This window comes from Thamnophis sirtalis, unplaced genomic scaffold (genome assembly GCF_051295495.1).
Source record: "Thamnophis sirtalis isolate CommonGarterSnake01/CBP01778 unplaced genomic scaffold, rThaSir2_p1.2 scaffold_5, whole genome shotgun sequence".
Taxonomy (NCBI): Eukaryota; Metazoa; Chordata; class Lepidosauria; order Squamata; family Natricidae; genus Thamnophis; species Thamnophis sirtalis.
In genome coordinates, this window is record NW_028261385.1 from 120,668,235 (window position 1) to 120,686,155 (window position 17,921).

The 17,921-nt window shown below is 37.1% G+C and overlaps 1 protein-coding gene across 2 annotated transcripts; it reads right to left on the minus strand.

Annotated features, from left to right (window-relative positions):
• Positions 1-6,719: 6,719 nt before the first annotated feature.
• FAM161A (FAM161 centrosomal protein A) lies at positions 6,720-17,777 on the minus strand. 2 transcript variants are annotated; one of them, XM_014056289.2, is made up of 6 exons: positions 15,247-17,777; positions 14,006-14,235; positions 11,187-12,353; positions 9,495-9,594; positions 8,785-8,945; positions 6,720-7,866 (listed from the first exon to the last, which is right to left on the minus strand). In XM_014056289.2, exons 1-6 carry the CDS (start codon positions 15,379-15,381, stop codon positions 7,632-7,634), a joined length of 2,028 nt encoding a protein of 675 aa, XP_013911764.2. In that variant the 5' UTR covers positions 15,382-17,777; the 3' UTR covers positions 6,720-7,631. The 2 variants fall into 2 exon arrangements, with proteins under 2 accessions (XP_013911764.2, XP_087572922.1); XM_087716796.1 differs by lacking the exons at positions 6,720-7,866; positions 8,785-8,945 and having other exon boundaries at positions 9,503-9,928.
• Positions 17,778-17,921: the final 144 nt, after the last annotated feature.

Sequence of the window (17,921 nt, forward strand, 5' to 3'; positions counted from 1 at the left end):
AGGGTCTCCAGAGCCCATGGGAGGTGGTTTTCACCCTCAGAGTCTTGAGGAAAGCCTCTGGGACATGGGGAAGGTGAAAACAGCCCCCCTGCTGTGGTGCAGGAGGCCAAGAAGGCTACACCCATCATGCCCACGGCCACACACACACAGCAACTGGGCAGAGATCCCGTTGCTGAAATTTTTGAAGCTCACCCCTGGAAATATGTGTGTGTGTGTGTGTGTGTGTGTGTGTGTGTGTGTGTGTGTGTGTGTGTTTCATTTGTGCTGATAAATAAATAAATAAAGGGAGACTAGTAAAGATCTATTTCAAGCTATTAAGCTCTCATCAGCTAGCCACACCCTTACTAGGATTTGAACCTGTGCTGTATTACATATTAAGTAGTTATGTTAACCACTAAGCCACAAGGTTATCAGCTGAGCCAGGGAAGTAGGTATGTATTTACTGTCACAACCCCTGGTATGCCCAAATATGTGTATGTGTATGTGTATGTGTATGTGTATGTGTATGTGTATGTGTATGTGTATGTGTATGTGTATGTGTATGTGTATGTGTATGTGTATGTGTATGTGTATGTGTATGTGTATGTGTATGTGTATGTGTATGTGTATGTGTATGTGTATGTGTATGTGTATGTGTATGTGTATGTGTATGTGTATGTATATGTATATGTAGGGAGGGAGAGGGAGAGGGAGAGGGAGAGGGAGAGGGAGAGGGAGAGGGAGGGAGGGAGGGAGGGAGGGAGGGAGGGAGGGAGGGAGGGAGGGAGAGAGAGAGAGAGAGAGAGAGAGAGAGAGAGAGAGAGAGAGAGAGAGAGAGAGAGAGAGAGAGAGATCCTCAGAAGGACCGTTGTGATATGGCCCCAAGGCAGTCCCAATCCCTTAGCTTTCATCTAACTGATGCACTGATGCATCCAGAAACTAGATAGGCTGTTCCTTAATGGTCTAAGAGATTGCAACTGCAAGATACAATATAATCAGTTGTAATTTTCCATTGTATACACTACCATATAGCTTATGAATGATATATTTTATAGTTTATATAAGCTTTATCCTTTGTTCAAATTACTTAGAGTTAGTATTTTAACATATAGCCACACTACTACATATCCAAGGTACAGCCATGTTTAAATTTGCTTTTCAATTGTATTGCTGATAATTTCCCATAAGCCTTAATTTTCAAGAAAAGGTCTCTATTTCTGAGACCTGGATCGGCAGGAGAACATTGTAGCATGTTTAGCTGTTCCCAAGCCCCCAACCTTGTGAAAGGCTGATAATGTATCTTACCCAACCCATTTTGATGTTTTCCCTTTTCAATGCTCTTTTCTATGGCTGTGCTGTAATTCTCGCAAAACAAGAGAACTGATTAGGGAATATCAAAGAGGTGAGAAATGGCTGCGGGGGAGGGGGAATGAGTGCTTACCAACTTTGGGTGATAATATGGACTTCACAAACTTTAAACAATTAGATGTGATAGCAGATTATAGGTGGTTGGAAAACATGTGATCAGACTAGACCTATTGACTGGACCTGGGATGGATAGACAAGCAACCGGTGATACAAATGTATAAAATATGCTGAGATCTATAACCGGTGTGGTTTCTCTTGCTTTATGCTTGGAAATCCACCAGCCTTTGCAAATGCTTCAATAAAATTGTTTTGTATTCCAATAACTTCGGAGAACCCACACACTATTTTCACTATATTTCTTCTCATCTCTGAAGCCTGCCTGTTTTGTACAATGGATGTGCAAAGATGTCTGTACCTACCTGCACATGTGAACAAGACTGAGTCAGTTCTCTTGTAAGTTTCCGTTCCATGTATGGGTAGGTCTGGTATTCTTTCACAGATCCGTTTTCAATATAGTGCATGACATGAATGAAAAGGGCAGATTGAATGATTTGCTACTAGTTCTTGTATTCCGCCTACAACTAATACATATTGGAGATCAGGCACACAGCAGGAGAGAAATTATTAGCTGTTAGAGGTCTGTTGTAAACAGCTTTCTGAAAAGTCTCTAGCCAAGGAAGTGATTGAAACACAAGGAAACAACAACTAAAGACTTAATAGCCGGCCATCAAATTACAATCAACAACCCAAAAGCCACACACTACCAGGCACCAGAATAGCCCAAAGCATACACTCTGCTAGAGAGAAGTTCCCTGAGGATGGGCTCCAGCACAAGTCCAAAAGCTCAGAAGACTAAACCTTTGGTTTAGACATATTTCAAGATAGCGGGATATACTTCAAGATGGCGGCAAAGGAGGAAATATAGTAACATCGCAGGGAATTAAAAGAAAAGTTGCTATTAAAATAAGATAAATGATAGGAGGAGAGGTGGAGAGGGAAAGACATGTTATAGAATAAATCACACACACACAGAGAGAGAGAGAGAGAGAGAGAGAGAAATAAGTGGAGAAAGGAAAAGGAGAGGAAAGACTGGAGAAATAGGAGGAAAATGATCCACAGCGAAGTGCATCCAGTTTTGATCACCACACTAAAAAAAAATGTTGAGACTCTAGAAAAAGTGCAGAGGAGAGCAACCAGGATGATTGGGGATGGAAACTAAAACATATGAAGAACAGTTACAGAAATTGGGCGTAGCTAGTATAGTGAAGCGAAGGACCAGTAGAGACATGATAGCAGTATTCCAATATTTGAGGGGCTGACATAGAGGAAGGGGTAAAGCTATTTTCCAAAGCACCTGAAGGCCAGACAAGGAATAATGGATGGAAACTGATCAAGGAGGGATTCAACCTAGAAATAAGGGGGAACTTTCTGACAGTGAGAACAATCAGCCAATGGAACAGCTTGCCTTTGGAAGTTAGACCTATAAGGTCCCTTCCAACTCTGTTAATCTGTTCATCTGGTCCCAGTGACCAATCCAGATTGGATCCTGCAATATTATCCTGGGGCATGTATATTTGCCTTCATTCATCTACCTTTGTCATTTTAAAAGGGGAATTTGAACTGGAAATAAAACCAGTTAATTCAATTTACAATTCTGAAAGAAGATTGTAGGTTTATATAGCAAAGCTTGTTCCAATAGAAATAAGACACTCCACTTCATGAAGGACTGAGCAGCAACTAATCTTCCTCAATTCATAACCACATTTTAAAGGATGTGACCTCTGGGAATGCATTGCACATTGGCAGACGCTAGTTAGGTTGGCTTCCCTGCATAGAGCTGTTCAAGCACATGCTTTTCCATCAAGGAACTGCTACATTTGAAATGTACTAAAAGAACCTATCAAACCCTACCCAGTCCTAGACTGGATTGGTAAAAATCTAAACACTTGATTCTAGCTTTCTCTTTCTCTCTGAGAAAGGAAAAGAGACACCTCATTTTGTCCTATACACTTCTAATCTAGATGCCCCCTTCAGATCAAAGGGGCAGAACAAGAAATCTACTTGAGATTAACCCACTAGATGCGGGATGTCAAACTGTCAGCCCATAGGTCCGATGTGTCACACTCAGACCACGCCAATCGCGGCTCCGTGAAGGCAAAAAAGTCACAATACATCACAATATGTCACATGACACAATCAAGTTTGACCCCCGTACACTAGAGCGTTGCACACTTTTTTAAAAGTCAGCTTTAAATTTGTCTGGAATTCAACTCAGTTTATTTTATTTATTTTCTCCTCAATCCTTATTTCACAATCTTGGGAATTATTTTTTTATTGGTGTAATATTGTACATTATAGATGTTGTTAAAAGGTAGTGAATGTGGGGGTACACTGTCCATTTTTCATCATGTATATTAGAAAACAGAGTGGAGCTATAGGTAGGACAGCAATGGTGGTAAAGATGGGAATTTAAACTGTCCTTTCTTGGTATAATAGATAAGACACAAAAATCAGGTGTTCCGAATATCAAATGAGCTTTAGGCAATGTATTTTAAACTGAGGTAAACATAACAGAAAAATAACTGTCTTCTGAAATCATTCATAAATCCAGTAGCTATACTGATAGGAATGCTTTTGCTACTCAGGTCCCAATAAAGGAAATGGAAATATATCTATCTGGAAAAAAATATTAATGGAACATGATGTTCAAACAATCACAGGTTTTCCAGACGTATATAAATGGATATAAGGAAGTACTGTTCATTAAAGAGTGAAGGGAGGCTCTGTATGTATTCTTCCTACAATTTAGGGGGGGACGGGGATGAAGAAGACTTGTAAATTGTTTGGGGAACAAAATTCAAGGACTCCAAAGATTTCGATTATGTAGGAAGGTACATTAGGAAGCTAGCCAGGCAATGAAAACAAAGCATAGTTGAAGCTTACGGGTTGCAGCATTTAGGCATCCAACTCAGCCTCCACAAGCTCAAAAGAATCCCAGGCCATGCTGGTCATCCTGCTAGACTCTCTCCAAGTGGAGTTAAGCTTACAGCAAATGCAAGCAGTCTTTCAGTTTCTTGCCTTCCTGTCTTAAACCTAGGATTAGACATTAAGGTAACAATCCTTCTCCAGTCCTATTCTCTCTGTTATATATTGAAAGGGTTTTATATACTTATCTTTACTACACCTGAAGACCTACCGTATTTGCAGTGCTAATCTAATAATTTTAATAATTTTAAATTTAATACATAATTAATTTAGCAGTACGCCTGCTAAGCCAAATTTCAAGCAACCCTGCTTACGATTTCAACCTTATCCTTATGGAATGGAAGGAAGGCCCAAAGCAGCAGCACCCTGAAGGTTTTGAGAATCAACTCATGAACCAGTCTGCGTCTTTAAGCATCATAGCATCAGGTACACAAACCCCAAATAACATTTACAGAAGCTCAAAATCAAGCATGTTTATTATGTTTTTTTCAGAAGAACCAGTAAAATCTGCAATGCAGGTAAACCTTTCTTAATGCTTAATGACTGATAGTTTGAAGTTACAAAAGTACTGGAAAAATAACAGTCCTTGCATTTGCAACTGCCGCAGTGTCTATGGTCACATGATCGCTAGGTGCTTCATGACTGGCTTCGAACAAGCAGAGTCATGGAGAAACCAAAAAGTCAGTGTCACATGACGTCTCGCTTAATGACCTACAGTGACTCATTTAACAATCAAATGGGAAATGAAGTCCACTGCAGTCATGTTTCACTAACTGACCGCAGCAAACTTGCTAATCCCAATTGTAGTCACTAAGCAGGCTACTTCTGCTGACTGCTGGCTGCAATTCAGCAGTGCAAATCTCAGCAGGCTCAAGGTTGACTCAGCCTTACATCCTTCCAAGGTTGGTAAAATGAGCACCCAGATTGTTGGGGCGCAATAGGCTGACTCTGTAAACTGCTTAGAGAGGACTGTAAAAGCACCCTGAAGCAGTATATTCGTAAGTCCAAGTGTCACAGGGCACTTATTGCTGTATTCGGGAATTGCTGAGCAGATTCTGTCCTCTCTCAGGTTGTTAAGGAAGATATATTTATAGTTTAAACTGTCTAGAAACACAACCATCCATAACAACTCTGTGCATTATATTATATATGTATGGTAAATAAATATGTTTTAATACTAGAGATTAGGCCCTGCTGAAGTCATTGGTAAAACTCCATTGATTTTAAAGGTGGACACAAAGAAATTGTTCAGTTTACTTTAAAAAGATTTTACCTTTTTAAAATGGAAATAATTACAAATCAAGTGGTCATACTTTTCAGTGACAAGGGCATTCCTGAAAGATTTAACAATGGTCAGTGAAATCCTACATAATTCAAATAATTTTATCACACTAATAATTTGCTATCACAGGCATCCTACAGCTACCTATTATATGTTAGTTAATGAGCATAGATTGTAATATACTGCAATACCATAGGGAATTATAATGCAATTAAATGACACAAGCAGATTACTGTCAAAGTTGCATTACAATTAAACATCTGAATCTTCAGGAAGGTTGGCAGGAGCTGGGAGAGGAACGGGAGCTCACTCCATCACATGGCACTTGCAACTTAAACTGCGAAACTTTTGGTTGACAAACCCAGTGTCTTAACCACAAGGCCACTACACCCTCAGGATCTTTAAATCTCCCAAAGTGTTCAATATTGATTCCCATGGATGGATGGTATTGTCCAAGGAGTTGATGATCATAAGTAGTATTTAGTAAATTACTTTCACATAATACATTTTGGGAATCGATGAATAATCAAACTTGAAGGGGTCGGTGAACTGAAGAATACCTGCTCTAGTCAAATTATTGTTAAGCCTACAGAGCATAAGACAATGCAGTAATTTGGATTAGATTCATAAGAGATGCTTCAGAACTCATGGCAGCACAAACACAGCCCCTCTGCAATTGATTAAAGCAGCTCTCTCTCTCTCTAAGGTCCCACAGAAGCTGGGGAAGCCTTGCTGCACCAGCCAGAGAGCTAGAAACAAACACAATTACTTTGTGTAGTCTTTGGCAGGTGCACAATGCTAGAAAGTACTGCTCATGAATATTAAGTACAGTACTGTACTTGGTCTTTTTCCAATCTCATTCACAATGTCATTATTTGTTAACAATATCCTTCCTTTTGACCAATCTCTTGTGTATGAAAACAAATTATTGCAAAAATCCAGCATAACACATTGCATATTTTCAAAAATCAATCGGGAAACATTTGATCCTCCCAGGCCTATGGTTGCCAAAATTACATTTTTTAAAAGTAATCTTTATTAGCTATACATTTTTTTAAGAGTAAAACATACAAATACAAATACAATTTTAAACATACAACCCCCCCCCCACAGTGACAGTCATTCACAGCCCAACTTTTTTCTTTCCTTCCTCATTGTTAGGTCTCTAAGCCACATCGTCTCATTACAAAATTCAGGGATCTATTACAATACCCATGTTCACTTTTAACTTTCCCCATTTTAAGTCCCTGCTGTTCTCCTTGTCGCCCACATATACCATAAGTTCCAGCTAAGGTAATGTTCCATTTCTCCTTTGTCCCTCAGCCAACCCGTCATCTGTCCATTTCTGCACATTCATAGATATTTTTAATTATAGCATCTTCCGACGGTATGGTAGTGGATTTCCAAAATTGTGCATAAGTTATTCTTGCGGCCACAATTATATGTAGGCTCAAATGCCATATTGAACTGCTCATGTTTTCTGGTTTAATGCTTAGTAGAAGGTTCTCGGGTCTCCATTCCATGTTTTACATTTTGAGCAAAGGCATATAGCATTTACATATTGAAAAATACCATTATTATCCATATAAGGAAAATAGAAGCTGAAACAGCATATCTGCAAGGTCATGGGTAATTTGAGAGCAGGAGGTCAGTTTTGTAATGCTATCATTTTGGAGAACTAATTATTTCTCAGTGCAATTCAATCAAGAACAATACTGAATATTGTTCAGTATTCAGTATACTCCATTCAGTGTTGTAAAACATCCAGAATTCATGATTATAAAAAAAAAAAAATTTACAAAGCAATACTAATTTTAGTCAAAATGGACATCATCCTAAAAAAACTTAAGAGCAAAATATAACAACACTAGGAACAGCCGAAAGGAGTTCAAATGTGATGTGAGATTATAAACACCAGTTATGCAAGTAGACAGGTTATGTAAGTCAAGGACTACCTGTATTAGGTCCAATAAATAAACTATTAGCATTAAGACAGAGTAGTAGCAATATATTTTAATCAGCCCTCATAATCACTGGATTTTTCTACTGAATCTTTGTAATTATTTTCATTTTCAGGTTCAGGAGTTTCTTGATCAGCACGATCTGATTGAGTGGCAGAATCTTCGTCTTCATCTTTTTTCTCTTCCTCTTTCTCTTCTTCCTTCTCCTCCTCCTCCCCACTAGGCTGACCTGACTGGAACTGGGAATTATATTCTCCTTCAGATTCTCTTTTTTCTTCATGTTCATTATCACTGTGTCAAAGGGGGAAACAATAGGTCCACTGAATAATAATGTATTGCTTTACAAACACCTTACATCAGAGAGTATAAGCAATAAGGTCCCTTTTTCAAACTCAGCAAGTAGTTTTCATTGTTTCAGGAGGAAACCAATAATTTAATTTTAAACTGCTGAATGTTATAAATTTGGTAGAAAAAGATAGAATATTTAATATTAATGAACAATTTATTACATTTTTATCCTGCTTTTCAATTTAAAAAAGACTGCATAAGATAGACTTGATTTCAAGCTTATAAACTGGAATAAGATATATATGGAAATGGGTCTTTATCCAAATTTTTATTCTATTCAGTTTAAAGAATGCAATAAACTATTTTTCCAAATGTAAAAACGTATGCTCACATAAATAAATATAATACAAAGAATTGTGCAGTTATTTTTGGTGTGTTTATGAACGATCAGCTATTAACTACGTCTAGCAAGGAAAGAAGAAATAATATTGTACACCATTGGTCTCCAACCTTTCTGGCTTTGTGGACCGGCAGTGGCAGCAGGGGAAGGAGTGGGGATGGTTCCGTGCAGCTCCAATTGCATAAGCAGTGGGCTTGTGCACTCACACAAATGGAGCTGTGAGTGGGAGCTGTGAGCAGGACCTGCGAGTGGGAGCTGAGAGTAGCTCAGTTCCAAATGGGTCTTATCTTGTTACTGGGCTGCCCAGTGGGTTGGGGACCCCTGCTGTACACTAATACACAGGGACCAAAACAAGATAACTCTTCAAGAGCTGTTTATCTGTTATTGACTAGTTTATGCATTCTTCCTCTGAAAGGTCAACTTTTCCTAACCATAACCAGCTATATAGACATTTCATATTTAGAATGAAGTATATTAAGAAGCTCAAAAATAGCATTATAAGCTCCCAAGCTAATATCTACCTTTCTACATTGGCTACCAAGCTTTCAAAGCTATTACTGTAGGAATCCTGCAAAAACTCTTCAGTAGCAGTTTGGCCTTTCTTTGAAATAAAGTCTTCACACAGTCCCAGCTCTCGTAGCAAATCAGAATAATGCTTCACTGCTGCTAGCCGTGCATTCTTCTACATTTAAAAAGAAAACAAAATCAACACATCTGAAATATATGCCCAAGTTTAAAGAAATCATTTTATGTGTATTCCTAAATGTCCTTTATTTTACAAGATAAAATATTCTAAATCTGCAGGTCACTTGATTGAAATCTAAATAAATTGTTCAGACAGCAGACAGCTTTACATCTTGACATTTTTAACTTCTCAATTACAGCCTTAAGCTGGCAAGCATATTATATATCCAGATTCCATGCTATTAGCTGCAAGTGGCTTCTTCTGCCATCAATAGACAAGGAGAAAAATACCACCATTTAATGTTCTCTGTTTTCTGCATCATGATATATGACAGATCAGAAATGTGGAAACCAGTTTGAATCAATTGTTCAGCAGCCATCGCTGGAAGCAACAGCCCGAGTAAATCAAGTTAAGCCCAATGACATGGCAGGTGGCAATTACTAGCATTATCTTACCAACAATTATTCAACCTAACATACAAAGAAAAGGTAGCAACTTAATGAATAGATATATATATAGAGAGAGAAATATTAGGATGTCAATAACCTGTGTGGCTTGTTCCAACAATAGAGGCCTCTTTTCCACCCTTTCTTCAATTTCTTCCAGTTCCTGCAGATATTCTTTCTTTCTCTGCTTTTCATGTTTCCTGTTTTTTTAATATACCATGACATGGAAATGGTATGGAATTTAAATATGAATCTTTTAGCAAAATAAAAATGGAAGGAGCAAGACTATATGGATCTGCCTATTACTACTAAACTAAGGATCCTGTATCTAAGGGGTCAGGAATCAGGGGATATATTGCAGAATACCTAAACAATTTTAACTTTGGGTTAAGCATCTTGGCTAGGCTCTGATGTGGATCATTTGCCTCAGCCCGAGTAGCTATAAGCCTTTGTAGCTTTCTTGCTCTCTCTCTTTGTTTTGCTTCTCTTCTTTTATGCTCTTCTTCAACCTTCTTTTTTTCCTCAGCCGATTTCCTGAATAAGAAAATAAACTTAAGTCTAGCTAATGCATAACACCTTTTGTGGTCTTTCAGCCCCATCAAATTTGGTCTAGGACAGAGGTGTCAAACTCAATTTCATTGATGGCAACATCAGCATTATGGTTGCCCTCAACGGGCCAGTTGCATGTAAAACTATGTATCATATTAGTTCAGGAGTGCATTATGTCTAAGTCTGGGTATAAGGGGGCTGAGAGTCACATGATGGGGTGGTGATCAGTCTATCCCAGCAGGTGGGTCACATGATGGGATGGTATTCAGGTAGCTGGTCGGCCCTTCTTCCTCACTCTCTCCTCTCTCTCGCTTGCACTGCCTGCTGGTACTCCTTCCACACCCTCTGCTCCTTTGATAGTTCCTCTGCTTTCCTCCCTTTCACTCCAACTCTTCTCTCCCTCAAGCTTGCCCCACAGAAGCCTATCCTCCTTATTGCCTTGTCCCTCTCACTTCTCTTCTTTTACCGCCACCACCCCCGCTTTTATCTCCTCTCCACCAGTCTCCATCTATTAATTAGAAACAAACAGTCTGAAGAAAGGATCCACTTTGCTTCCTTGAATTTTCCCAGTTTCTTATAGATTGCAATGGTTTTTAGGCTACTTTTCCTTATCTCAGTCTGCAGCTTTCCACAGATTTAAACAAAAACTATTTTCCTTCAAAAGAGAAGCGGAGTTGAGAGGATTCCTATGGCCTAAATGCTGGTAAGTCATGCTTGAGATAAAAGATGTTCAGGAGATAGGCATAGAGACAAGAGATAAAGATAGATACACATACAGATATATAAGTACAGATATTGATGTAGATGATGTAGATGTAAATATAGATGTACATGTAGATAAAGATATATTCAAAATGTTTGCAGTCTGGCTGCAAACATATAGACTAGGAGCTGATAGACTAGGATGAGAGTCTGGGAGTTTGAAGGATCAGTAAATGCAGACCAAGGTGGTTTCACAACAAAAGCCACATGCTCTTTTCAACTCCATGAACAGCAGCAGAATAAAAACAAGTGGAACCCTCAAACACTAGGAAAAAAATAGTGCATTATTTCTTTTAAAACTCTCACATGGGATTTATTTCACACTCAGAAACAGCCACAATGACAATTCTGAGATTGGGACATCCTTGATATGGAAACATTTTCCATACTTCTGTAAAACGGGTATTTGTATTTTCAATATCTGCATGTTTTACTTACCACAAAAAACTGGGATTAAATAGACAGCATATTAAAGGCTTACCTTATGGCTTCTAGCCGTTTTCTTGTAGATGATGTAATTCTTGGAGATGGAGACAGTATACAGCCTAAAGGATATGAACTTGTATTTAAGGTTCGAGGGGGATATCTTGTAGAGACAAAAGGCCAGCGTGTTTCTTTCAACGTTGCTTCATCCATGTCGATGTCCTCAAGAATTTTCTCTTTATTGGATGAAATATTTGGTGTACAGAGTTTGAAAGGCTCACTGATTGTGACACTTTTCACATCCTTATGTGTTTGAAGCTGCTTCTGGAATTTTTTATGTAATGTTTCAAAATCAGGGACTTTAACTTTGGTTTTTGACTTACATATTGATTCTTCACTTTGTTCAAAGCAGTTTTGCTGCCTAGGCCTAATGGTGCCTTTATTTCCTAATCTGCTATTGGGAAGGGATGAATTACGTAGGAGCTCTTCAGATCTAACTTGAATTCTAATGTCTCTATAAAGTTCTTCTTCATTTAGTTTCTCTCTCATTTCTGAACTGGAAACAAATTTAGGAACTGGTTTAGCTTTAAACATTTTTGCTTTTTTTTCTGGTGAGGAAAATTGTATTTTTCTCAGTTCTTTCTTTTGTGCTTCTCTTTCAATAAACTGAAATGGCTTTTGTGTAGCTAGAAGAAAATTTCCTCTCGTTTCTCTAAATGACTTTCTACGTTCTTCATTTTCCTGCATTATTTCATGATAAAGAGGGACAAAAACATGTGCAGGTGCCGGATTGGCTCGAAATTGTTTTTGACACTCTGCCTCCTCTTCTAATTGCTTCTTCAGCAAGTTATTTTCCAACTCCATGAGTGACTTGGACTTGATGTTCTGTTGCTTCCTCTTAGCTTCTCTAATAGTCATCTGGAAAGGTTCTGGTACTGTGATCTTTGGGAACCATTTTTTCTTTTTCTTGCTTAGCTTCAAAACATTTAATTTGGGTAAAATAGTTTTAGGGCAGAGTGAATAATCCTCCAAAAAACAGTCATCCCATGCATTTTCAGTCTTGTCCATTGTTAGTGATCTAACATCGCAGTCACTTGTTTCTAATTCTAGGTTTTCATCAGTCACATCAGAGAAATTTAATGAATGGAATGAACTGTTCAGATCAGATGCAGAAAATGATCTATGCATGTTCTGAAGTTGAAATGGTTTAGTTTCCCATGCTGATCTAAACATAACAAAAATGCAATACTTAATTGTCTAGAAGTGACACAAATTAACCTGATTCAGTAATCGTTGTGGAACTTTTTGCCAAATTGAATAAAAGAGAATGTATAAACCAATTATTTGTTTATGAATATATTAAACGTTAGATTAAAAGAATATCAATTCTAAAACAATGTTAAATTGGTTTCTGAATCACATACTCCTTTCTCCATATTTTTCCTGGAGTACAAATATGCACACTGTCAGGCTATAATTAACAATTATAATTCCAATAAAATTCATTAATCCAACTGATAAAAATGTAAACCTGGAAATGTGAAAATCACAAACAAAATAAAAAGAATTTACATTAATACAACCCTTTTAAGGAATGTTTGGATTGTTTTGGACTTTTAAAGGAAGAGCAGAAACTGAAAAAATGAAAACTAATAAACATTCATATAATCAGGCATGACATCTTTTCTTAGATATTGTTTATAAATTTTGATTGGTCACTGTAAAATATGGGCTGCTAATCATGATGATCCTTTAATCTGATCTTTCTAGACATCTCTTACTCTCTTAATATTTACACTTTATTATTGCTAATATGTATAATAAATCAAAAACAATGCTAAAATGATACTTAATTGGGGTTATAATTACTTTTATACCTATGATGAAGAGCCACTTTTTAGTTATGTTTTCATATTTTATATTCTCAATACCAGTCAAAGTCACAGCCAATATTATGTTTAATCACAATAAAAAAAGGGGGGAGAAAATATAAGCAGTCTGATGCCCTCTTGTGTTTTTTTTTAGAATTGGTCAAGCAATCAGTGTTGTTAAACCTTTACTAACCTATAAAGTCTGAGAAAGATAAATAATTATCTCTCATTGATTCATTTTATTCTTGCTTACCTAACCAAATCAAACTGAGTTAGTTAAAGGTTAAATGTCTTTTAGAAACTCTAAAATTCTGATTCATATTTTCCAATTTTGCTATGATTTTCAGGTAAGAATCTTAAGTTTTTCCAGAATATTAAGTAATATTCCTGATTTGAGAAGTACATTTCCTGCTGGACAAGCTTTCTGGAAAGTTATAGAACAACATGAGAAGAAATTGTTGCCTCTTAATCTATTTCCTAAATCAGGGCTGTCAAACTCGCAGCCCATGGATCAGATGCGTCACACACTGGCCACACCCACATCCGGTTTAGCAAAGGGGGGGGGAGTCATGATAAGTGACATGACACCACTATGACAACACGAGTTTGACACCCCTATCCTTCATCTCACTGTAAACTGCAAGAGAGTAATTCTGGCTGGTACAGTTTTCAAAACTGTATGTTTCACAATTAATGACACTTTAAAGCACATACTAGTTATTAAAAGCAAAAAAATTAGAAAATTTAGAGATATTCATAATCTACTAATAATTTTAAAAAGCCACAAGAAACAATCTTTTTTCTGGTTTTTTTTTCTGTACCTGGATATAGCTCAGACTAAGGTCACTGTCTACAAGAGCTAAGGATTCAGACTTTTTATATTCCTTTTATGTATTTAACATATTTAATAACAATTTTTTTTGCAATGATCAATACATTTAATATATACAATAACCATTTTGGGACAAAAGATATATTCATAAGTGTAGATTATTGTAAAAATTACCTGTTACAATAAATCACATCTGTGTTAGTTAAAGGTTGAACATCTTTTAGAAACAGCTTATTCTGATACATTTCTTCCAATTTTGCCATGGTTTCCAGGTGAGCATTCTTAAGTTCTTCCAGCTTTAAATAATATTCCTGATTTGAGAGGTACATGTTTGAGAGATCTAGCCAATCTTTACATTCAGCACACATGATGGAACCATAATCTCTCCCTGGACTTAAGGATTCCTAAAATAAAAGATGGTCATGTTTGTTTTTCTTCTCTTTGAAAACAATATTTATTAAATTAATCATAATTTAATAAGTTTGGTGTCCTAAATTTGGTTAAGAAACATATAAGACTTCTCTATTTGCTTGGATTTGCAGAGTAAAAAGGTCCTGGTGCTGATTAACCCAACTTGACAAAGCCTAAAATCAATAGATAATTGTGGATGGCAAATGGTTCAAAATTTCCTACAAGTTAATAGAGTATCTCCTATATCATATATAAAGATCTAAAACCTCTTGCTTTTCCCTATGCCCGAGACAAATGCAGGTGAATTTGGGAACAGGCTTCTAATGCATCAATGGGGTTTTTCTTTTTTAATTAAAAGGGATTTAATATAACAGTAACATAATCCCCTAAATCTATCAAGTCTACAAATTGTGTTCAGTGCAAATGGTGCAAAGGCATTTTCATTAAGAAAATTTGGATGGCAAAGAAAAAAATTCAGGGATCTTGGAGGTGAGGAAAAGAGGAAAGGAATATTTTATTTCTAAGAAGTTTTGGCTTGATAAGGCTAGAATCATTCTCGTCCAAATGGATAAGAATCCCATGCAGGGATAAGATTCTCTACACGGGATTCAATTAAAACTGAATGTGGAATAAAATTAGGATTGGGCGAGGTTCTTTAAAGAAAGGGTAGGCCAGAGAGGACCACCAGCACCAAGGTGGATACATTCAATTACAGTAGCACGTTGGAATCGCTGAAGGGCCAAGTTAGTGGCAGTTCAGGAGAAAACCTACCTATGTGGACTTGATGGCACTTAATCGTCATAATTAAGTTATTGTCACGTGATGGCTGGCGCTACTTTCTATCCGGATGGGGGAATGACCCGAACGAGCCAAGGCGCCGGAGGAGGGAGGGGGGACTTGAAACCCTCGCGAAACCATTTCTTCAGAAATCCCGTCTCTCAGTTGCACGCTCCAGCCACTAGGGAGCAGCAAGCAGTGGACGGCGAAGGCAGACAGCCACCTACCTGCCCCACGCCATCTTCAAGCGAGGCTCTTTCTGGAACCCGTTCATAAAGCGCCGCCGGCGCCTTGGTGCGCGGGTTCACCGGCGTATGCAAGCAGGAGGCGGTGAGCAAAGCAGCTCGGTGGGATGCGTCCATGGGCTTCTCAAAGGACGGGAGGCCACAGCCAGCCTCCTGCTAGCTTGATTACCAAGCCCCTTACCTGCGTGTTTGGTTGCTACGGTTACTTGGCTTAGAGTCTTGAGACACTACGGCAGAAATGGGGAACGATGGCCCTTTTATGACTTATGAGCACACGCTGACTCAGGAATTCTGGGATTTGAAGTCCACAAGTATGAAACGGGCGTCGCTCACCACTATTGCGCTACGGCATATCGAAGGGGACATTATCCTCCCGCTCGTGTATAAAGACGCGTCTCCCCTATGCCATCTGTTTCCTGGAATTTATCATCTGTTCTGAAACCGTCTTTTCCCACGTTAGAGGCATCTGGGGAAGAATTTCCGAAGAAAATGGGAAAATCTAGAACCGTAACTAAGCAGTGTTTTAATAGCACCAAGTTATCAGCTCACATCAAATGACTTTTTAAAAATTGGGCATTATTGTGTAGTGAATTTTTAGGAAAATTAGAAAACGTAATCAAGCGTCATTTTCACATTATATACTAGAGATTTTAGCTCCAAATCAAGGCAAAGTTCTTAGCCTGGTGTGCCTTTTGCCAAAATAACCAAACCAGAAAGATAAATACTTATTTCATTTATTTATTCTGGACCATATTTTTACAATGTAAAGATTAAAATCATCCCATACTGTAATTCCCATTTTATAAAAAGTGGTATTATATAAGTGGTTTGTTTTTATTTTATAAATTTCATTACTTTTCCATTGTCTACACTTATCAGTGCCCAATAAACATTGTGCTGACTGGATACCCAAACCAGGTCAACAATACAGACTACTCTCTCCATCCTCACCTCCTTTCTAGCCACTGGTAAAATAAGTTCCATATTTGATAATATTGTCTCTTCTGTTTAATTTTCAATGTAAGTCTATCCATTTCTGCACAATCTAGTATCCATTTTCCAATATAGTGTGAATATAATTGCTACTGTTAAAACATGCAATATTAAACATATACTTTGCATATCATTTTTTCTGGTATGCCTAATAAAAATAGTTATTTAAAATCTGTTTCTCTATTCTGTATTTTTGCCCTATTTTTTTCGCTTTTACACAAATCCACATGATAAAATGTGTTTAAATTACATAACATTTCCAACATTTGCTAGACATTTTTAAACGTTTTACCTAACCTAGCAGGTGGTAAATGCAATCTATAAAACATTATATATTAATTTTCTTTAAGAAGTTACTATTGTTAATTTATAGTTCCTTTCCCATAAGTTTCGCCATTTCTCTAATTGTTATAGCCAGTTTTTTCCCCATTGTCTTTTACTTTTTCGTCCTCCATTTTCCAGTTTAGTAAGAAATTATAGATCTTCTTAGTTTTTTTCATCAGAGTTCAACAGTATCAGATCAAAGGGTGTTTGTCATTTATAGAAGCCATACTTTTTCATATCTTTTTCATATTTAGATTGTATTTGCAATTGAGGCCACCAAGATAATACCCTGGTCTTGAAGCTTTTGCTTAGATTTTAATTTCCCTTCAATGTCCAAAATGTCTTTATATGTCACAATTTTTTCAAACTTCATCAGATTTCGGTATGCAAATGCTACCATCGTTGAGAGCCATTCTGGGATTTTCAAATATATCTTAGGTTTTATTTTTCCCCATACAGATAATATTGAGTTTCTTATGTAGTGATTCTGAAAGTATCTGTGAATTTTATTCTTCTCATACCATAAAAGGCGTGCCATTCCAGTTGTAAATCATATCTTTCTAAATATAGCAGCCTCTTGTGCCTGAGGGTTATTCATTCTTTTAGCCATGTTATCACAAATAAGTGGTAGTATAGGTTGCTGTTAAAAATCAGGTAGTAAAATGTTAAAATATTTTAGAAAGTTCCCTTTATTTATTATCTATTTTAAAATTCTACAAACCATATTTTCTCAACAGTACTTCACCTGATTCTATCTAAAGGACAAACCAAAAGCAGAATACTGTTTATACTAAATCATGAGTTCAAAAAGTATCCTACGGAAGGCTAGTATTTTCAGTCCTACACTTCAGTAATCAATGTAACAGCCCATAATCTCCTAAACAGCTTTGTTCAAGAACTTAATTGGTAAAACCACTTAAAAGGCCAGAGAAGCTCACGTTTCCACAAGCAGTAATGTGGACAGTAAATTCTGATACCAAAATGATAAACAGGCAATGACAACACACACAAATTATTTTATTGTGTCCTGGTGTCAGAATGAACACAAGTCATATTTGTTTCATGTCATCACATGCATGGTGATTTGCACCCATTCTCCCTGCTCGTACATATTTGGGAAATTTCTCTTGCATTAAAAAAAAAACCACTAACAGTTAAAAGAATAAAATGCTGTCTGAAATGCATGTTAAATAATGGATGAGAAAATGAGTACTTAAAAGACAAAATTCTTGCTGATTTAAATTGAAAAGCATGTATTGAAATCAGTTTTTAAAAGGGCTACAACCCTACCAGTTTAAGCAGTTTTTAGCTCTGTAAGTTTAATGAGTGAAGAATTTAAA

What these genes read in the sequence shown, in the direction of transcription:
- FAM161A (XM_014056289.2), bottom strand. Translation starts at nt 15,381, where the DNA reads ATGGACGCATCCCACCGAGCTGCTTTGCTCACCGCCTCCTGCTTGCAT. An exon ending in TTGAAGATGGCGTGGGGCAG is followed by an intron (nt 14,236 to 15,246) that starts GTAGGTGGCTGT and finishes CTTTTATTTTAG; the next exon opens with GAATCCTTAAGTCCAGGGAG. An exon ending in TTGGTAGCCAATGTAGAAAG is followed by an intron (nt 7,867 to 8,784) that starts GTAGATATTAGC and finishes CCTTTGACACAG; the next exon opens with TGATAATGAACATGAAGAAA.